At 35.7% G+C, this 22,350-nt stretch overlaps 3 protein-coding genes across 3 annotated transcripts; all 3 read left to right on the top strand.

The window, feature by feature from the left end:
* The first annotated feature begins 1,581 nt into the window (after positions 1 to 1,581).
* Positions 1,582 to 3,805, top strand: Nuc (alkaline nuclease). The gene is made up of 7 exons (XM_028183379.2): positions 1,582 to 1,924; positions 1,995 to 2,185; positions 2,257 to 2,402; positions 2,492 to 2,637; positions 2,741 to 2,994; positions 3,099 to 3,263; positions 3,487 to 3,805. Exons 1-7 carry the CDS (start codon positions 1,726 to 1,728, stop codon positions 3,733 to 3,735), a joined length of 1,350 nt encoding a protein of 449 aa, XP_028039180.2. The 5' UTR covers positions 1,582 to 1,725; the 3' UTR covers positions 3,736 to 3,805.
* A 5,624-nt stretch (positions 3,806 to 9,429) lies between these two features.
* LOC149501563 (salivary endonuclease-like) lies at positions 9,430 to 15,724 on the top strand. Its single transcript, XM_089732675.1, has 7 exons — positions 9,430 to 9,907; positions 11,692 to 11,882; positions 12,690 to 12,838; positions 13,148 to 13,293; positions 13,863 to 14,116; positions 14,572 to 14,736; positions 15,143 to 15,724. Exons 1-7 carry the CDS (start codon positions 9,721 to 9,723, stop codon positions 15,389 to 15,391), a joined length of 1,341 nt encoding a protein of 446 aa, XP_089588801.1. The 5' UTR covers positions 9,430 to 9,720; the 3' UTR covers positions 15,392 to 15,724.
* A 3,652-nt stretch (positions 15,725 to 19,376) lies between these two features.
* Positions 19,377 to 21,247, top strand: LOC114249697 (uncharacterized). The gene is given in 8 exon segments (XM_089732641.1): positions 19,377 to 19,622; positions 19,625 to 19,668; positions 20,138 to 20,195; positions 20,198 to 20,350; positions 20,746 to 20,856; positions 20,859 to 20,952; positions 21,129 to 21,169; positions 21,172 to 21,247. Coding segments are annotated over 8 exon segments (663 nt in total). The 5' UTR covers positions 19,377 to 19,513; the 3' UTR covers positions 21,225 to 21,247.
* Positions 21,248 to 22,350: the final 1,103 nt, after the last annotated feature.

The raw sequence follows: 22,350 nt of genomic DNA, 5'->3' as shown, positions 1-22,350 counted from the left end.
TAAACATGACAGTTCTCAGTCATGATTCTAGATGTCAATATAATTTAAAAATTCCTTTAGTTTTTAAGCGATTTCAAAATTTTAAATTTAGTAAAATTTGCTAATTAATTTCGAGTCACATCAACACTTAAATATATATTTAGGTTTAATTCTGTGGTTTAATTGTCCACACGAATTAAGCCTAAATATATGTTTCAATATTTCAGTATTACGTTTAGGTATTACACGAATGCACGAGAAGGGCGGCTGTCAGATAGGAGTGGCGGCGTGTTGTGAAGCTTGCCACAACGCCTGAAATGATTGATACTGACTAGGAAAAATTTGTCTAAACTCCAGAGCTTTGATTAATGTGCATGATTAGTAAACTGAGATTAACAAAACATCTTTTTTTTTTTCTAATATACACTGCAAATTTTGGAGTAAAAAATTAGGATTAAAAATATTGGTAAAACATGATGATTTAATCCTTCTTGTCATGTTACGAAGTTATTATTAGCTAGCTAGATTACCATAATTTAAAAACGTGCTTTACACGTAATTTTTTATGATGAACATTATCTTGCCATAATATGTATTAATGATTAATTATTCATTCCAGGCGATAATCAGATTTTAGATTTTAGAGTCCAAGAATATTTTTTCCGTCAAATTTATGTGTAACATTGTATATTGTTAATATTGTATTAATGCTCTTGATTTCATTTTCTAATTCAAAATACAAAATATATTGGATATGGATTATAATTGGTTTCGGATAGTTCAATGTGTTTATTTTAAATGGAATTATACAGTTTTTGTGATACTTTCGGCGTGGAAGAAATTAAACCTATTTTTATTGCTCTAGATAAGTAGTGTTAAATAACAAGCGTAACCTATTGACACTCAAGGTGAATGCAGCACCATCTAGTGACGAAGTGTCCATATTCGACCCTCGTCGCCCGAAACAAGTCTTGTTGGATCTCCCGGATCTATATAGTCTCGATACTTTTAGGCCCTTCAAGAACCGGTCAGCATCGGAACTAAACCATAGACACAACCCACCGAGTTTCTCGCCGGATCTTCTCAGTGGGTCGCGATTCCGATCCGATGGTAGATTCTGCGAAGCACTACTCTTGCTAGGGTTAGTGTTGGCAAATTTTCTCAGATTTACCTAACAGCGAATAGGTAGAATAAAATACGAAATCTCGAATACATTGTAAACATCTGTCTGGTCCTTAACACCGGAATACCTTTCGGCCGAAATGGGTAGGATGCTGAAACTGTCACCGGATCTATAGACATATTAAAGTAGAGAACTCTTAAATGCACTGAAGGAGCTTTTTTATGATTGAAAGATTACTGGTGGCCCAGAGGCCTTTCCAGTTTCACCAGGACAGGTGGGCGAGCAAAGGAGACCTGGAGCTGCTCTTCTCTGTATTCAACCAAAAATTATTATAAAGTGAATATTGGTTATATTTCCTTATTTGGTGTTTCGTTTTGAGATTTCATTTGGTTTGGTGGTATTTCATGTGACGTCGTACACTTCTATTTAAGAGAGAATACAATGGAAATGTTAAATTTAAATATCCGGAACACCAGACGGTAAGCATATTTTTCTCTTGAATTGTTTAAATAATGATAGGATTACTAATCTAATACGTAGCTGATAATGTCATAATATTACACGAAATGAGTATAAATTGCGTATTAAATTAACAGAAGGTGGTAGTGCTGAATATACTAAAAATGCGTCTGACGCTTGTTCTCGCAGCATTAGCTGTAGCGGTGGTGGCACTGCCCTCCAAACTTCGAACGGATCTACCAGAGCCAGGACAACTGGCTTTTGTTCTTAACGAAGATGAGTTTGAAGACTACCTCGATGCCTATCTCGCTATTCAACAATCTGAAATGCTCGCCAATCAAACCAGGAATGATTTCCGAAGCGGTAAATAAAACATCAAGAACGCTAATGATCTTTTCAAGCATTGGTCACAGAAGACTGTAAATATTTTCAGGTTGCACATTCCGAGTCAACGGTGATCTTGGTCAGCCTCAACCTGTATATATCCACAGAGGAAATTATTTAAATCCAACTGGTAATACAGGGCAGATTCGTCTTAACCGTGGGGAACAAGTTCTTATCGCTTGCACAGGATCCGGCCGTACGATCCGTCACCCCAATGTTGCTTCTAACCTTGCTGTCGGGGTTAGTATTTCATTTTGACTTGTATTATTTGTCTTTTACTCCTTTACAAAACTCGTATTATTACATTTCAGACGGTCAGCTGTCAAAACAATAATCTCGTCACAGCCAATTGGCTGCGTGGTAACAGTGCTTTCGGGCAACTCACATGCTCTTCTCACGCTCACCATGACGCTCAACAAACCAACACTAGATGCTTCAATAATCACTTTGTTATTCGGTATATTATCTAATTATAACTATTAATCTAGAGTTGCTTATGTTTCTGCTAGATTTAGGTATTTGAAAAAAAAAGTATTTTTGTTTTAGTGTGGGATTCATCGTCAACAATGTATTTTATCCACTATATTGGTCCTGCTTTGACCGCAACCGCTTAGAGGTTCTATATGTATGGTACCACCAAAACCCACCTAATTCCGTATTCCAGTCTCGCGTTGATAGGCCTAGTTGGATAGGTAAGTTTAAAAATTTAGAAATTCTGAGAATTGAACTTATTCATAGCTCTTAGTATATTAATCAAATCATACATTTTATTCTAATACTAAAATTATTTTTTAGCTGGAAACTTCTTCCCCGGTGTAGCTGTTAACTCTGCCTATACTCAAGTATCTCAAAGAAACATGATCGCTGGATTCGTGGGTAATGCCCTCGCAGACAGATATATAACGTCCACGCAGTTCTTAGCACGGGGTCATCTTGCTGCTAAGACTGACTTTATATATGCAACCGGTCAGCGTGCTAGCTTCTACTTTATCAACGCTGCTCCTCAATGGCAGCCTTTCAACGCTGGAAACTGGAACCGGCTCGAACAGGTGAACTGAATGACCTCTACTCAAAACCGCATGTAACCAACCATATACCTATATAGTTAACAAACAAGTAAAAATATTGAAATTTCACAAATCTTTGTTAACAGAATCTTCGTCGTAGAATTGGACAGGCTGGATATCATACCATGGTCTACACTGGAACATTCCGCGTAACACAACTTAGAAATCAAAACAACCGACTTGTTGATATTTTCTTGCATCGTGCATCCAACGGCGCTCTTCAAATTCCTGTACCACTTTATTTCTACAAGGTAACAAGCATCATAAGCCATAGTATGACTTGCGGCGATATGCTGGAGAAGATTAGATGCGAATGGCGAAGGACCGTTCATTCTGGCGGAGAAAGACGTAGATCCAGGAGTGGAGAGATATAGGCTAATGATGATGATTATAAAATCTTTTTAATATTTTTTACATTTAAACCGATTCAAAAGAAAATACACTGTACACATATATTTTACTTTAATTTCTCAGGTGGTGCATGACTCCTCTCGTCGCCTCGGTACCGCCTTTATCAGTATCAACAATCCTTACTACACCCAAGCGGAGGCTCGCAATCTGCAGTTCTGCACAGACCGTTGCCGCAATAACAACGCATTCAACTGGGTGGGGTGGCAACCTGATCGCATCGACCTCGGCTATAGCTTCTGCTGTACCATTGCTGATTTCCGAAGAACTATTCCGCACCTTCCAGCTTTCAATGTTAACGGACTTCTGACATAAATATTACATCTAATTTATCTGAAATGTGCAGATATTAAAAGAAAATAATTTGCTAATTTTCTGAAACAAATTTTTGTTTTACTTTTCGCTTATAAATAACACTAAGACTTAAACTTGAAATGCATCCAGTTTTAAAATTATGAAAACAAAAGCCCTTTACGTGCTGTACGAGGGCGGCACTGAAAATTTCGGGAATTAACGAAGTGACACAACATTACTATTTAAAAATGTATTTATTGCTTTTCGAAGTATTCTCCGCGAAATTTGACACATTTCTCCATACGATGGAACCAATCATTGAAGCAACCATTCCATTCGGAAGTTGCGGTCTCCAAAATGGCCGTTTTGTAGGCGTCCACAGCTTCTTCAGGTGATGAAAATCTCTGTCCACGCAATTCATTCTTTATTTTAGGGAAAGTATAGAAATCATTAGGGCTTAGGTCGGGGCTGTACGGCGGATGGTCTAATAATTCTATGTTTTCTTGCTCTAAAAACTCTTTTGTTCTGTGCGCGGTGTGAGAACTCGCATTGTCGTGATGGAGGATGATGCGGCGGTTGCAGTTCTCTTTACGGAGTTCAGAAACGACAAACAAATGCTAGCATACCATTCTGCATTAACCGTTCTTTGTCCCTCAAGAGGAATAGTCGTAACATGGCCGGTTTTGGAGACAAACGTGGCCACCATTTTTTTTTGCAACACTCCGTGAACGAACAATTTTTGTTGGCTTTAACTCATTTTCGAACACCCAAACTCGTGACTGGTTTTTCGTTTCGGGTTCGTACGCTTATATCCAGGATTCGTCACCTGATACAATGTTGTATACAGCATTTGAGGATCCTGCGTGGAATCTTTCGAGAGTTCTGACGCACCAAGTAACGCGAGCCGCTTTTTGCTCTTCACAGAGCGAATGCGGTATCCATCGGGAAAACAACTTTTTTACACCTAATTGTTCATGCAAGATTATTTGTATTTGACTCATACCAATGTCTAAAGTTGCCTGAATTTCGCGGTATGTCACATGTCGATCTTCCTCAATCAGCTTACGCACAGCATCAACGTTTTCTTGGGTGACTGCAGTTTTTGGACGACCTTGACGGGGATCATCACTGAGCTTGACACGTCCACGTTGAAACTCAGCAAACAAGCGATAAATTGTGATTTTGGATGGGGCTTCATCACCAAATGCAGAAATCATCCGGTCAACACACTGTTTTTGTGTTAAACCACTTCGAAAGTCATAATAAATCATCGCTCTTGAATTTTCTCGAGTCAATTCCATTTTCTCAACGACTAAACAACTCGTGACAAGACCGAGAATCTTTTTTTAAATAAATAAACGGTATTCGATTTTTAAAACCAAGGAGTTTTCAATTAAAAAGATTTTAATATGACAGGAACAGTGGAAATATTCCATTCCCGATACTTTTAGTGCAGCCTAGTATCGGCTCTTCATAGTTATAATAAACTAGCCATACTCGCCCGCTTCGCTGTGCATTTAAAATTAACATTATTATTAATTGTCATTATTATTAGGGTGTCCAACACTCATATTAGCCTATATGTATTTTCGATAGCAAGTTTCAAGTCAATCGGATGTATGGTATATTCGTAAAAACGTATACTAGATTTATATATTAGTATAAATTAAGCGCACCAAAATTGCTGCAATGATTTTAGGGTCACATTTAAATTTTTTTTATTTTTTATTGCTTAGATTTGTGGACGAGCTCACAGCCCACCTGGTGTTAAGTGGTTACTGGAGTCCATAGACATCTACAACGTAAATGCGCCACACACCTTGAGATATAAGTTCTAAGGTCTCAGTATAGTTACAACGGCTACCCCACCCTTCAAATCGAAACGCATTACTGCTTCACGGCAGAAATAGGCGGGGCGGTGGTACAAGGGCGGGATGATAAGTAACTAGCCTAATAATAAAACACTTAACTTTCCATGATAAAATTAATTTTATTTTTCGACATAGTCTCCGTGAACCTCTACGCACTTATTCCATCTTTATTCTAAAGCAGTAATGCCTTCCATAAAATGAGTTCTTTCGGGGCCTGCAAAATACTCCTCCACAGCGGCTATGACTTCATCATTTGTGGCAAATTTCTGTCCGCCCAAAAAAGTTTTGAGCTTAGGGAATAAGTGGAAGTCTGATGGCGCTAGATCGCGAATAAGGTGGGTGGGGCAGCAAATCATACTTCAATTCGTTGATTTATGCCATAGCTTTAACACATGTGTAAACCCCGTTGTCTTTTTTTTTTTTTTTTTATTGCTTAGCTGTGTGGACGAGCTCACAGCCCACCTGATGTTAAGTGGTTACTGGAGCCCATAGACATCTACAACGTAAATGCGCCACACACCTTGAGATATAGTTCTAAGGTCTCAGTATAGTCACAACGGCTGCCCCACCCTTCAAACCGAAACGCATTACTGCTTCACGGCAGAAATAGGCGGGGCGGTGGTACCTACCCGTGCGGACTCACAAGAGGTCCTACCACCAGTAAAAATGGTGTCTTGGTGGAAGATGTTTTTTTTTCGCCAAACCTGGTCATTTTTCCTGAATACCTTGATTAAGAAGAAGATCTAGAAGATTAGCGTAGTATTCTCCATTAATTGTTTGACCATTAGGAATGTAATCTATCATCAAGATCCCATCTGCATCCCAAAAGTCGGAAGCCATCACTTTTCCCGCCGACTTTACAGCCATGGCTTTTTTGGAGCCGAACATCCCGATTGCGTCCACTGTTTTGATTGAATTTTTGATTCTGGCGTGTATAATGAACCCATGTTTCATCTGTTGTTACAAATCGTCCTAAAAAATTGGCGTTATTACTCTGAAACGGTCCAGACATTATTTTGAGTTTTGCACCCGACTCATTTTTTGATCGTGCGTAAACAATCGCGGCACCCAACGGGCCGATAACTTTTTCATATTTAATTCCTCACTTAGGATATGATGTACCCGTTCTTTTGAGATACCTGTAGTGTCAGCTATTTCATTTATCTTCGATCGTCGATCTATTAAAACCATATCATGTACTTTCACGACCATTTTCGGAGTCGTGACGCTTTTTGGACGTCCGGGGTGAGCTTCATCTTGGACACATGTACGACCGCGTTTAAATTGATCCACCCAGTTTTTTACTTTGGCATAAGAAGGAGCACATTCACCCAAAACATTGTTTAACTCGTCATAGATATCTTTCCTCTTCATGCCCTTCATATGAAGGAACTTTATCACCGCTCTTTGTTCAATTTTATCCATTTTGAAAACACGACGAAATATATTTATTTTCAAATGACAAAAAATTAATAAAATTTTCACGCCACCAAATTCAAATTTATAACACAGGTGGCCAGAGATATGAATTTAAAAATGACATATATATTTTTTAAATTTTAACTTTTTAAATAGCAGAGGCTAGTTACTTATTACCCCGCCCTCGTACCTTACCCGTACGGACTCACAAGTGGTCCTACCACCAGTAAGAAATTCTTACCACCAGTAAGAATTTACTCGATTCATTTAAATGTACATTGCCGTTGAACATAATAATCCAACTTGTTCTATTACCTCCAGTCTAAAACACAGACCTTGAGTCGGGTGCTGATTGTACTAAAATGTATGTACGAAACTAGATGTTATTTGAGTTGACAATAAATCCAATACTGTAACACAATGTAAAAAGTTTAGGTTTTTTTATATCAGGTTACAATCTTTTCATTGTTGATTTTTATATATTCTACTATCTTTAATCCCGCGGCTTCGTTTGAATTTAATTGAAAGCCTGAAATTATTCAATTTCGAGCTATCTATTTTCAAACACAGAATTATATTTTGTAATCGTAATAGTACCTGAGATTAACCTATCATTAACCTAAGATTAACCTGTCATTAACCTAAGATTAACTCGTATTAAGACGCAAAGCTTTCTTTATTATGTTACCCACGCTATGGGCTATTTAAAATATTGCTACTACTGTAACTACTACTTTTTAGTTTAAATTAAAGAATCCTTCCATATATAACTTTCAGTAAAATTTAAGCATGTGCGCAGTTTGTAGCCAACCTCGCACTTGTATGTGTCAGTGAATTTCGATCAAACAAAATCTGAACGCAAATAATGTGTATACTTAGTGCAGTGCATTAAAATTCGAAGCTAAGGAATATAATAATATGTATGTAGGTAAACATTTAAATATTTAGCGAACTTGCTGCTTTAGAATACAAAGCGAAAAGCCTGCAGCCTACGTAAATACGCTAACGTAAAATAACGGTATTACAGGATTGAACATGGATTCCTTATTAAAACGACGACCTCATACTTACCTAAGTACAAGTAATGGCAATATTTGCTCAATATCTGGCAAACTTCATTTTAATTTGTTTCGTAACATTACTATCGATAAAGTAATCTAATAACGATAAAATCAATATTATGAACAATTTTTATCAATAACAACCAAAAACAAGTAGGTACTTATTCAATTACATCATAATGCAAAATTAGCGAATGAATAATGCACTTTAATTACAAATCTGAAACTGGGAATTTTAAGCCAATTTTGGAATCTAGCCACGCTATTTTGTGTGTCAGACGGATCGATGTCTAGTTTTCAATCAAAACTTCAAACAAGGATAGTAGAATTGACCGCCCCTCGTAAAATACGGCTATCCAAACTTCGTAAATGCTATTTTCAACATTAAAACACGTAGGCGAGGAGTAAAGTTTTAATTGCTTGTCACATTTTGAATAGTTACATACGATTATATTTTATTAATTATTATCCAAATCCATTTTATCCACTTTAGCGCATACCTATGTATTAAAATACTTAATACATAGGCATGCGCTACGATACCAAACCACTCGTTAAATCGTTTTGAAACCACTCGTTTTGAAGTCGTCGTGGCCTAAAGGATAAGACGTCTGGTGCATTCGTATGTAGCGATGCACCGGTGTTCGAATCCCGCAGGCGGGTACCAATTTTTCTAATGAAATACGTACTCAACAAATGTTCACGATTGACTTCCACGATGAAGGAATAACACCGTGCAATAAAAATCAAACCCGCAAAATTATAATTTGCGTAATTACTGGTGGTAGGACCTCTTGTGAGTCCGCACGGGTAGGTACCACCGCTCCGCCTATTTCTGCCGTGAAGCAGTAATGCGTTTCGGTTTGAAGGGTGGGGCAGCCGTTGTGACTATACTGAGACCATAGAACTATATCTCAAGGTGTGTGGCGCATTTACGTTGTAGATGTCTATGGGCTCCAGTAACCACTTAACACCAGGTGGGCTGTGAGCTCGTCCACACATCTAAGCAATAAAAAAAAATAAAAAAAATAAAAAAATCTTTTTCTTTTTTAAACATGTCAATAATTAGCCTCCAAGCTCATGCTGTCAACTAATAGCACCTACCTGTTCTTGTAGAATTATATTTTATTAGAATTATATTATAGAATTATATTGAATTCCTTCGAGAAGAGGGCAACATTGCAGCATACGGTCATCAAAATGGTTAGTAATAAAATTATATGAAATAAATGTAAGTATTATCTTAAATTGGAGGCCTTTGTTCGTATTTTTTACTAGTCTCACATGTTGAAATTCGCATATATGAACTAAAATTATTAATATTATTGTTTTTGTATCATATCATAATTCACCGTTATATCGGGCTTAAAACACTCATTTCATATTCAATTAATTTAAATGACGAAAACAGTTTGAATAGGCAACTAGATATCCGACAACTTTTACGTAACTACTTCTAATTTGTATCTAATCTACAGATAATCAGATATTATAAACTGGAACTAGATATGACGAATAAATAGCTTGGTTTTCATTGAAAAATCATATCGCGCGAATTCAGTTTAATCAAAGAACTTAGCTACACTTGAGATAAAGTTCCCTTATATTAGGCAAGCGCATATCTCGAAACATTTAAGTAATATTGAAAAATAAAAATGGTGCTATTTATTTTTCTGATAATCACCTATACAGTGACAGTTATTTCCTGGCACATAGAACTTCCGGAACCAAGCCGTTTCGCATTTGATCTCAATGAAGACGATTTTGAAGACTATCTGGACTCGTGGTTAGAAATAGAAGAAAGAAAGTGGCAAATTAGTGACAGAGCTACTCCTGCAACAGGTAATCCGTATTTTTTATTATTAAATAAAGGATCACCAAGATGCTTGATCCTGTTCGTGGCCAAATAGTGTATTTTCTGATTTATATAATAGGTTGGGGGAAGTCTTTTTGCATTATAGTATGTACGAACTTGTAATAAAATCTCTTTGGCTATAATTATTTGTATCTGGATTGTTTTGGTATGATTAAAAGTTTAAATTTTAAAGAAGATAATTCCAAATTCATGTTAGGAAAATGTATGATTTTCATTTATTTTTCGTACTGTCAAGATGAGTGAATCTAATGAAGATATTCGATACATTTTATAATTTTACTACAAAAAAGGTAAAAATGCAACGCAAGCCGCGAAAAAAAATTGCGATGCTTATGGACCTAGTGCAGTGTCTGTGAGAGTAGCACAAATTTGGTTTAGGTAAGCATTTTCAATCCAGAAATTTTATTTAGATCGCCCTATTTCGGATAAAATGGATGCTATTTTTGAAAAAGTGGAGCAAGATCAGAATATCAGTTGATACGACGTAGCTGAAGAACAGAGAATTGACCACAACACAGTTTTGGCGCATTTGAAAAAAACTGCGTACACAAAAAAGCTCGATATTTGGGTACCTCACGAGCTCACTGAAAGAAACCTAATGAGCCGTGTACTCATTTGTGATCCTTTATTATGACGTAATGAAACCGAACCATTTTTGAAGAAGCTGATAACTGGTGATGAAAAGTGGATCACATAATCACGTACGACAAGAACGTGCGAAAAAGGCCGTGGTCAAAGGCCGGTCAGGCTTCACAGACTGTGGCGAAGCCCGGGTTAACTCACAACAAAGTGATGCTGTGTGTGTGGTGGGATTGGAAGAGCATTATGAGCTGTTTCCACCAGGCAGGACCATCGATTCTGAACTCTACTGCGAACAAATGATGAGATTAAAACAAGAAGTTGAGAGAAAGCGGCCGGAGTTAATCAACAGAAGAGGTGTGGTTTTTCATCATGATAATGCTAGACCTCGCACATCTTTAGCCACTCAGCAAAAATTAAGAGAGCTTGGCTGGTAGGCGTTAATGCATCCGCCGTATAGTCCTGACCTTGCACCTTCAGATTTCCACCTGTTTCCACCACCAACAAAATGGTACCTACATACCTTAGTTAAATGTAAATAAATTATATTAAATTTTTTTGTGAATTTTCTCAAAAAATGCGAAGAAACTTTTTCCTAACCCATTATGTATATATTATATATTAAAAGAACTATTTTCATGAGTTATCACAATTGGTAATCTGTCTTTAGTTTTGTTAATTGGCTGAATAGCCTTTCTTGTTTACCATATCTTATCATATCATTTGTCAAAGCGTGAACTAAATCTTAAATTTACATTACAGCTAGATGTATATAATAGGCTATCTAATTTTTTTTGTATAAACGTACCACTATAATTCTCGTCATGATAAATGTCAATAATTACGTATCTTAATATTGTCTAATCCCAAACCACATAAAAGTACCATTGATTATAAAAATCAATACGAAATATTTCACTGAGTCGAATCGCGTTTTGCCTTCCTTAGTCTCCTTATTCATTTTTTACGTTTAATTTATTTAATTAATGAATTATTAATAATTCAATACAGATGTCTTCAATAGATTGTGTTTTCACGAATTTTAGAATTGAATTCTCAATCTTATCAAATAGCCACTTTGAAAAATTGCCGAAAACCTTGTAAGCCGTTACTAATCAAAAATACTTATATATTAATCTTTAGTTCGTGTGTTTTCACAAATAAATTTCAGGCTGCGCATTTAAAGTCAATGGGGATCTAGGCGAACCCCAGCCGGTATATCTACGAGGTAGCAATTACATAATTCCAACAGGAACAACAGGTCAGATCCATCTGAGTGTTGGAGAACAAATATTTGTCACATGTACAGGGACTCAAAGAGTTATTCAACATCCTAACGTTACTTCGTCAACTAGCTCTGGTGTAAGTTCTTTTAAAAATAACAAAAGCTAACAGAAATAAAATCTGTCAAAATACAACTTAATAAATTATGGTTCTTCCCCACACTAGGATTAGGATTTACATGGTCAATATTTTTCAAATTGTACTTGATCTCACCCACGTCATTTTCAAATAAAAATAGATAACGCTCAATGAGAGGTGCATCAATGAAGACCGGCTAAATCGATTTGTCTAATATTAATCGGCTTCAAAATTTAGGATATTATACAATAGACTGTGGATATTTTCATGTATGCTCGCTGATTTCTTCATCATTTCTGGACAGATTTGAATTTTTTTTAAATGTTCAAAACATTCCCGTTGTAAGTTTCATTATTATAAATCATTCTTGATGTTAGTTTTCATATTTTTAACTATTAATATTTGTTGGAAAATACACAAAGTGATCACAAACTAAATTCGCGTGTGTTGCGAAAAACGTCTTCCGGTTTGAAGTTTCAGTTAAATTCGTACAATGACAATTAAAATTTCAGCCTTACAGTAACTTCGGTAACCTGTTAATATCGCTTGTGAGCACTTTCAAATGTCTAGACTAATAAATAAAACGTATATTATAGATGCAACCACTTTTAGCAACAAATTACAATAATTAATTAAATGGAAAACAATTGTCAAGAAAATGAGAGCCTAATATAAAGATAAAAAACACGAGACACTTACTTATACATTTAAAATGAAAAATTTAACTAAAATTATCTAGTTACGTACTTTTTATATCAAGATTCAAGTTAAGTCAAGCAAATCAAATAAATGTCTTTAACATTTCAGCTCGCCACTTGCGTCAGCAATACGCTAGTTTCTGGTAACGACTGGTTCCATGGCCACAGTGAATTTAGAAACATCACATGCTCAGGTCATTCACGGTATGAAGCTCAGGCTACATCAGAAACATGCTATGGAAATAATACTGTTATCAGGTACGAGATTTTTTATAATTTACACTATACGTTTGTTTTATTTTTTGGATGTCCGGGTTTTTGAACCAGCTTCCTGATCAACTAGATATTTGAAATTTTTAACAAAATTCAGATCCGTATTTTATTGCCCTAATAGGCAGACGAGCATACGGCCCACCTGATGATGAACGGTTACCGTCGCCCATGGACCTCAGCAATGCCAGGGGCAGAACCAAGCCGCTGCCTACCGCCGCTTTTGCTTATTTTTTATTATTTTATTACACACCAATTCATATAAAATTGTTATTTACCTGTTCAATTACTTTACAGGGTCGGTTTCGTTATAAACAATTTTTTCTATCCATTGTACTGGTCATGCTTTGACCAGAACCGCCTGGAGGTTTTATATGCGTGGTACGAGCAGAATCCCCCCAATGCAGTTCACCAAACAGGAGTTACCAGACCTAGCTGGTTAGGTTAGCTGCGAGAAACAATGATTATTCTAATTAAGGGTCTCAAACTAGTTAGCCATAACAATAAATACTGACTATAGAAAACGTATCATCTCGTCGTATTTAAGGTTGTAATAACGGATAACAAGGCGGTGCATTCGTATCAAGCGATGTAGCGATGTTCCAATCCCGCAGGCAGATACCATTTTTTCTAATTTCTAAACGTATTTCACGTACTTAACAAATGTTCACGATTGACTTCGACGTTGAAGGTATAAATAACATCGTATAATAAGAATCCAAGCCCATTGATTAAAAAAGTTGCTCACCCCTGCTCTACAACTGAGACTTTAGAACTCATGTTTCAAGGTGGGTAGCGGCATTTAGGTTGCAGATGTCAATGGGTTCTCATAGCTACTTAAGACCAGGTGAGCTCGTCCAATCATTTAAGCAATAAAATAAATAAAATACATAACAGACAGATTTGAATACAATTGAATAACTAATTTTATGTTTGTCTTTCACAAATGTAATTTTAGGCCAAATGGTCTTCACGCATAAGTTCACATTCACGACCTTTTCCCTTTTTTCAGCTGGAGGTTTTTTCCCCGGGGTCTCCGTCAATACAATGTACACGCAAGCTCAACAAAAAACTACACTAGCGTCCCTCGTGGGTACAGAACTTGCTGGCAAATACATTACAAATTCACAACATATGGCCCGTGGCCACTTCGCCGCGAAAACTGACTTCATTTTTGCTACTGGTCAGCGAGCCACGTTTTTTTTCATCAATGCCGCCCCTCAGTGGCAACCATTTAATGCGGGTAACTGGAACTCGCTTGAACAGGTAGGTTATTATTAAATTTAGACTATTGAATAGACGAACGATCTAATAAAAAAACCACAACAGGTCGGTTTGGGTAAGTAGGAAATCCGCAAGTGCGAATGCGGATATTTTGCTATCATACATTAGTAGCGTGAACGAATTCATAGCCTTTAAAGTGCTAAGTAGCTGTACTCATAATAGCAGTCGTACTCATAGACAACAGAATGCTTATGCCATCATCATCCTTCAGACTGATGATCCAACAAACCCAGAAATCTAGAGACCTAGAAATTTTTCAATTTTCCAGGCATTTTTTTTCCTATTCGAACAAATTTAAAGAGTATTTTCAAAAAAGTGCTACTTAAATTTTTGCGCAAGTTTTTAATGAAGCGTATACCAACTAACAACATTTTCTTTATATTAAATTTGAAAGAATAAGATAGAAGTACCTATTAAACGAAGTATTTTTCTTTTAGAAACTCCGTGCACGCATTGGTGAAGCAGGATATAACACTACTGTTTACACGGGAACCTTCGGCGTAGCCCAACTACGGGACCAAAATGGTCAACTTGTTGATATTTACCTTTACCGGGACACTAACAATAACCCTCAGATACCTGTTCCGTTGTACTTTTACAAAGTACGTACAAAGATTAATATTTATATACACAACATTCTGAGCCGCTCTGTATTGTCAACTAGCAATTTACCCAATTTCCTAGAAACGAGAAAAAGGATAAAAGGATATACAGTGATTTCCTAAACTGTCCGACTCGGTGGTACGGTAGTTAGCGGACCTGACTGATGCGCTGAGGTTCGTGGGTGCGATTCCCACATCGGGCAAACATTCGTGTGATGAACAGATCTTTTTGTTTTTGTCTAGTTTTTTTTTTTTATTTATGTATATATTTAAACGTATTTAAATATGTATGTCAGTCTCTGGTACCCATAACACAGGAGGAAATCCTAATTTGGGGTCCGATGACCGTGCGTGATTTCTCCCCAGTTATTATTATCACTATTATTATTATTCTTTTTTTTTTAAGGTTGTGTATGAGCCTGTCCTACAAAAGGGCACAGCTTTTGTGGCGATAAACAACCCGTACTACACTGAAACTGAAGTACGCACCTTGCAATTCTGCACTGACCACTGCCGCAACAACACCGCGTTCAACTGGATTGGCTGGCAACCAGATCGAATCGACATCGGGTACAGCTTCTGCTGTACCATCGAAGACTTCAGACGGGCTGTGCCGCATTTGCCAGACTTTAATGTTACCGGGCTTTTGTACTGACATTTTAAAGTTTTCAAATCACAAAAAAATCAAAGCGTACCTACTTCGTTTCTCTTGTAAATACGAGTAATAAATTTCATAACCTTACTATTTCTGTACTATGTCGGCACATATGAATGAATCTCTCTGTGATTCGTTTGACACTTATTTGGTACATTGCTGTCGTTTGCACAGTTTTATCGTAATGCGTGGACGGTGTCGAAGATCACGACGTTCAGTTCACGAAAGGAATTTTAACTAAATGAATTTATATAAAAGCATGGCTATTATTTTAGGCGCCAGTTCTGAGATCAAATACATCAGATTGTTTTTCATTCAGTACATAATTGAAAATGCAAGTGCGTTTTCATTTCTTTTTATTATTCCTGTTGTCATGTTAGACCCGGACGTTTTTGTCATAACTACAGTGATCGGCATGAGTCGTGAGCTTTCGATAAAAGAGGGGGGGGGGCGTCTGTAATTTTACATTTGAGTAAAATTAAATAGATCACTCACCTATTACCTTTTTTATAATTAATTTCACGTTGTTCCATTTGGAATGTATGTCCGCCTGACGGCGGGTACAAATGAAACTCAACTACAAAGATTACAATTGTTTATTATAAGATAAAAAAGAACATATTAATTTAATTATTAATTAACTAGCGACCCGCCCTCGCTTCGCTTCGGAAACATTAAAACACACATGAAACCAAAAAATAAAATAAAAAAAATAGCCTATGTTCATCAGGGACAATGTCGGCTTCTAATGGAAAAAGAATTTTTCAAATCGGTCCAGTAGTTTCGGAGCCTATTCGAAACAAACAAACAAACAAATCTTTCCTCTTTATAATATTAGTATAGATTAAATAAAAACTATTAATTGATTTAAAAATAAAAAATACTCTTGATTTCTACTCGCGGGGAGTGGGTTCGCGGCACAGGGAAGTTCTCTGGTCTTTAAAAACCTGTGTGCTCTGGGAACTTAACTCAGGACCGTTCGATTTGTGACGCGTGAGGGTCTTCACTGAGGAAGGTTTCACTGCCTGATGGGGAACTCGGAGGCGGTGCGTGATGGTCAACGATCCGTAGTTAGACGTGCAGCCCGTACTTTTCAATCCGTACGGAGGACCCCCAGTTTCCAAGGGGGTTGAAAAATAATGCAATTCACTTATTTTTGTGTAGAACTGATTGTACTTTTAAAATGAGAACAAATAATCACGAATATGGATCACTTATAATCGTCGGGCCAACTCTCTGGCTTCGAAATTCTTTCGTCGATTTAAAAATGTATTAGTAATTTTATAATAGCTTTGCCCGGGGCTTTATAGGCAGAAATAACCCTATTTTTAATCGACTTCCAAAAGCTTATCAATCCCGTTATAACCGTCTCGTTTTTTTTTCGGTAGAACGGGTTTGTTGTCGAGTTTTTATCGCTAATTTGCTTTTCCCGTGTGGTAACGAATATGGAAGTTATACGGGTATTTATATTATGAAGGCTTTGCTTTTAAGGTTTGCTTTAAACTTTATAGAATTAAGATTTAGACGATTTTCATTGATTTCTCTGGTGTCAGAGAAACCATCTGAATAATATACCTAAATTTATTTCTAATTGATAAGCTTAAGAGAATCTTACAGCTACTTTAGACAATAACCACGAGACATATAAACGATTCTTTAATATGTTATCTTTTTATACGAGTATTGATCAATGTCCAAGACAAAAAAACAGGGTGATCGCGGGTGTGAGATTTCTAATGTGGGAGAAAATACGGGTTAAATTTCCCCTTTGAAAGAACACCCTTGTGCTTTTCTGTGGGTTGATGTCTATGCGCCATTTACGGAATCACGTTAGTTTAATACATAAATATAAAACAATTTAAAGTTAAAACGCTTATTCGAAGTGGTCTCCATTGGCTGCAATACAGTCCTTTAAACGTTGAAGCCAGTTATCAATAAAAGCACGCACTCTTTCCATGGGAAAATTTTTCACTGCCAATCGTACGGATTGTTTTAGGGACTCCAAATTATCATGGCATTTAGAGCAAACCGTACTGTCTAAAACTGACCATAAATCATAATCCAGCGGATTAAGATCGGGACTAGACGACGGCCAGTCTTCAGCTCTGATGAAGTCCGAAACGTTCGTTTCCAACCAAGACTGCGTAGACCGAGCTTTATGACCTGGCGCCGAATCTTGCTGGAAGGACCATTCTTGATTATTGAGCATGGTGTTGTTAAGGGGCTTCACTACTTTCTCAAGAATGGTATCTTGATACACTTGTGCCAATGTTTTGATACCTTTTTCACAGAAGTATGGCTCAGTCACTCCTTCATAGCTAATACCCCACCAAACCATCACTGAAGTCGGATAGTGCCCACGTTGCTCTCTGTCGACTAATTGGGAAGCTTCCTTAGAGCTTTGAGCATAAATATGGTCATTTTGTTTGTTAAAATGTTGCTCAATTGTAAACATTTTCTCACCCGTAAACAAATTTTTTCTATGACCTCTCTTTGCGTACCGCTTCAGTAATTGTTTCGATTTTACCACCCTATTCTCTTTTAAATTATCAGTTAAGTAATTACCAGTACGTCTCTTATAGGCTGCAAGTCCTAAGTCATCTTTTAAAATACGCGACATGGTTCTAGGTGCTATCTTCATCTCCCGAGATAAAATCTTTTGCTTTCGGACAGAATTTCTTCGAATTCTTTTCCTTACTGCTTTGACCACCTTTTTTGTACGAGCACTACGTGGACGTCCAGATCATTTTCTGTCACAAACAGAGGAGGTCTCATTGCACCTATTAATAGCCCGGTACACAAATATTTTTCTTATACCAAGCGTATGGAGAGTTTTAAAAATTGCATTTGGCTCCATGCCTATTTTGTGTAATGCAATCACAGCGATCCGGTTCTCTTTATCACCCCACTCCATTTTAATATCGCAAAATATTGTACAATGTATTGGCGCCAAAATGAGAAAACTCAATGAGCTATCATATAAAAATGACAGATTCCAAATTCAAATGTAATATTTTGTTTATTTTTAATTGTAACAGTATTTATGGTCAGACTAAGTATAAACTCATAATGCTGTGCGAGATTGTTAGTTATTTAAATATGAATGATATTTAAGTAGTTATCCATAGCTATGTCGCACCTATAGAACTGAAGGGCCTTAATCCAAAATAAGTATTTATTTTTTGGTAAACGGCAAAAATGTAATTAGATTATAGTATTTTTTTAGTTTTTCAATTATAGTACTTTGGTAAGCGCTTGATTTAAACGAGACGAAAAGAATCCGTTTCCCCTTTTCTGGACTAAGGAGATTGTTTTTTTATAAGGATTTTATGACCTGGTAACTAAGATCTTTAGGTCATGTCTTATTTTAATTTATATTCTTATTCTTATGAAAAATTATATGGAGTAAAATAAAATGAAATTAAACGGAGATGATTAATTTGAGACAATAATCAACTGGGATGAAATGAAATGAGATGAGATGATATGGGATGAAATATAATTTCAGTAAGATGGTGATCATTTACTGAGATTTTTTCAGTGGACTTTTTGGAGGATCCCGACAAGCTACGTCCAGTGGCTTTGTTTCATTTTCCCATATTTGTGCAGTTTCACAGATATTAAAAAGTCAATAAACCACCGTTATTATTCTTTTAAACTTGAAGAAACACTAAACAAACAAAATAAAACAAGTCACTTAACTTTGCTCCTCGCATTCCATACATAAATAAAAGTACATAAATAATTTTATTGTGATTATATTTTATCTTATATCATCTCATCTCATCTCATTTCATTTCATTTAAGCCAATTGATTAATGTTCCAAATTAATCAACTTCATTTCATTTTATTTCATATTATAATTTTTCATAAAAAAAATATAAAAATTAGAGTGTATGATTGATGCCTTTGCCTTTCCAGTTAGAAAATAGAACTACTACTCTATTAAACCTATCATAGATAATAAACTTGTTAATAATTCATGAGGTAGGTAACTTTAAAACTTGGCTAGAAGGCCGCGTATTAAAATTAAAACATAACTGTGATAAATGATACTATTTAAACACAAACTAAAACAACTGTGATTTACTAAAACTAAACTTATAGCAATACCACCGAAAATGGCTGAAGAACTAAAGCCCGTAAATGAAGAAGACTTAAAGCAATTGAAAGAACGTATGAATCTTATAGCCAGTGCAGACCCAGCTCAGTATCATAACAGTTATTCTCTCAAAGATATTTGCGTGCATTCCATACGGTCGACAATGCATTCCAGGTACGATTCTCAACTATAAACAAAATTTAATTTTTTATTCCATATGTACCATATGGTTTCAAATCGTTTGATACTACTAGTTTTAAAACTAATGAACTCTTACGATGCTTTCTATTTTCAATGATATCATTTGTAAGAGGTACTCAAAGTGACTTTTGTCTTAACTTTATACCTGAGCTATTCCATAAAATGTGTAGTTACATGGGGTTAACATCTTGTGATAAGATGCTCAAGACATGTTTTACTTTTTCTGCTATCGAGATTTCTTAAATAATCTTAACACATGGATTTATGCTTGACATCATTCTTGTTCTGAAATGGGCATTACATTTCAATCAACTAACAATCTGAACTAGTAATATATCACATAATTTCCGATCAATGTTATTGTTGTTTTCCTTGAGACCAACCAAGCCGCTTATTTAAAAAAATTACTAATTTAAAATACGTAATCTAAATAATTCGACAGGCGATCCTTAAAACAAATAAGTGGAGAGTAGAATATGGAGTTGCTGATTTACACAATAATAAGAACTAATAGAAAAATATTCTGATAAAGCTAAAGTGCTCCGACACAGGGATGCCATCGGAAGACCGATTATATACATTCCAGCCAAGAACTATAACTCTAGTGATAGGAATATTGATGAGTTAACGAAATTCATTGTCTATTGCTTGGTAAGTAGTTAACTTATTATTGTAAACTTGCAATTACCTGATTTTCTTGAATATCTTGAGTGCACTTTTTTTTATGTAGATTCTGTTAGACATGATTGATTCCTTTTACATGAAAAATTTGAATACTCTAGTTAAACAGACTTTAATTTTCATGAATTGCAGCTATGTGTCATATCGTGAGCTCACTTGAATAAGTACCACCATCCAACCATTTCTGCTGTAACTCAATCATACTTATCAATGCAAATAGTTCATGTGGTGTGTGTGGTGTGTTTGGTAGGGATATTAATGTTGAGATGTCAATGAATTCAGTAACCATTTAACAACACCATGAGAATGTAAATATGTCATCCATTAAACGACATAGATTACATTATTTCTAAATATTCGAAATTTCAGGAAGTGCAAGTAATAAATGTTTTGAGAAGTGGTGGACAACTGTGTATTGTTTTCGACTTGAATAATTCACACTATCTTGCATGGATTATCAAATATTGAAGAACTTAATATGGTGCTTAGTCGTCACTATCCTGAGAGGCTAGGAGTTTGCCTCATAATCAATGCCCCCACATTTTTCTCCGGATGTTGGACTGTAATCAAAGGATGGTCAGTATTAAACTTAGAATTGTGGGATAAGCTACCACTCAGACTAATTCTCAAAAAAGAAGAATCCTTTACAAAATTTCCTAAAAATATTATATAAATATAATAATATAGTTAATATATTAATTATTATTATCATTTCAATTTAAAATTCGTTATTAGACTTATTTGTGTTTCAGGCTGGATGAGAACACAGCTGGTAAGGTGACATTTGTGAGCTCAGGATGGATCTCTGTAAATACTTCATACCTGATATATTGCCAACTGATATGTAATTAATAAACGAATAATTTTGAAATGTTTTAAAGCATTGAAACTAAAATATACATAAAAATGTGTGTGTCAGCTGCAATTTGTAACTGGAGTTTACACAGGCGAGAGTGTGACATTTAAAATACCATAGGCAAAAGGATAATATGTAAAGCATGTATATATATTACAATAATAACTTTATTTAAATTGATTTGATAAAACATGATACTGTATAACCCATGGTACAAAAAATAATACACACGTTGTCATCTATGGAAGGGACAATACCATGTTCTTGTATTGGTGTACTAAACACATGGTTTTAAGTGGTGATTGGAGCATCACTATGCTACAAAAATTTATCTATTTTTAATATTACACTTTCCAAAATATTCCTGAACAAACTTTATGCCTTGTTGCATTCCAATGAGGGGTATATGTGAAATTATGTTGACAAGTGACCATAGAAATATATATGCGTCTGAAGGAATATTGAAACATAGTTTCATGTTATTCCAACAAAGTAATATATTATCTGCATACAAGATTTATGACTATTTTCCCTTCTTAGATAAGATTGAAGCATTATGTATTTTTATTTTATAATGTACTCAAATTTATTGATATCAAGTAATTCTCAGTGAATGTAACTAATTCATTCGGAATTGTTAATTGTGCCATGATAGGAATTAATACACTCAAAATTCAGCATTACGGTTCCAACGGTATGGCTAGAGTATAGGTCATTACGTGGAGGGAACAGGTATGGAACACCGACTATGTAACATAAAGTGCTCGTCAAAAGGAGGTATTTAATCATCATTGTACGCATTTTATCTTATATTAAACGTAAAATTTAACTATTCTAATTAAGTCAGCTAGTCTCTAAAATGATGCAAATTTAGTAGTCACTACACACTCACCGGTATAGGTTTATAACACCGAATTTCATACCAAACCCTTATCGTACACTAGCGCCATTTTCGTCACCTAGTGTACTTATATTAAATACTTCAAAATTAACTCTCCCTGATCCCCGTTTAGGATTTGTCTTCTATACTCTGCTTTCCATGTCCTCGGCATTGATAAAATCAGTTTATTGTGACGAGACGTTTCATGTGTACAAATGCATATTGTGTGTAGATAGCT

Source organism: Bombyx mandarina, chromosome 13 (assembly GCF_030267445.1).
Source record: "Bombyx mandarina strain Sakado chromosome 13, ASM3026744v2".
Classification (NCBI taxonomy): Eukaryota; Metazoa; Arthropoda; class Insecta; order Lepidoptera; family Bombycidae; genus Bombyx; species Bombyx mandarina.
Note: the sequence above shows the minus strand (reverse complement) of the source record. Positions and strands in the feature narration are given on the sequence as shown.

Excerpts from the sequence above, each read along its gene's own strand:
- Nuc (XM_028183379.2), top strand. The coding sequence starts at position 1,726 with ATGCGTCTGACGCTTGTTCTCGCAGCATTAGCTGTAGCGGTGGTGGCA. Across the intron at positions 2,638-2,740 it reads TGATAGGCCTAGTTGGATAG|CTGGAAACTTCTTCCCCGGT; the intron begins GTAAGTTTAAAA and ends ATTATTTTTTAG. Across the intron at positions 2,995-3,098 it reads ACTGGAACCGGCTCGAACAG|AATCTTCGTCGTAGAATTGG; the intron begins GTGAACTGAATG and ends CTTTGTTAACAG.
- LOC149501563 (XM_089732675.1), top strand. The coding sequence starts at position 9,721 with ATGGTGCTATTTATTTTTCTGATAATCACCTATACAGTGACAGTTATT. Across the intron at positions 11,883-12,689 it reads CTTCGTCAACTAGCTCTGGT|CTCGCCACTTGCGTCAGCAA; the intron begins GTAAGTTCTTTT and ends TTAACATTTCAG. Across the intron at positions 12,839-13,147 it reads GGAAATAATACTGTTATCAG|GGTCGGTTTCGTTATAAACA; the intron begins GTACGAGATTTT and ends ATTACTTTACAG.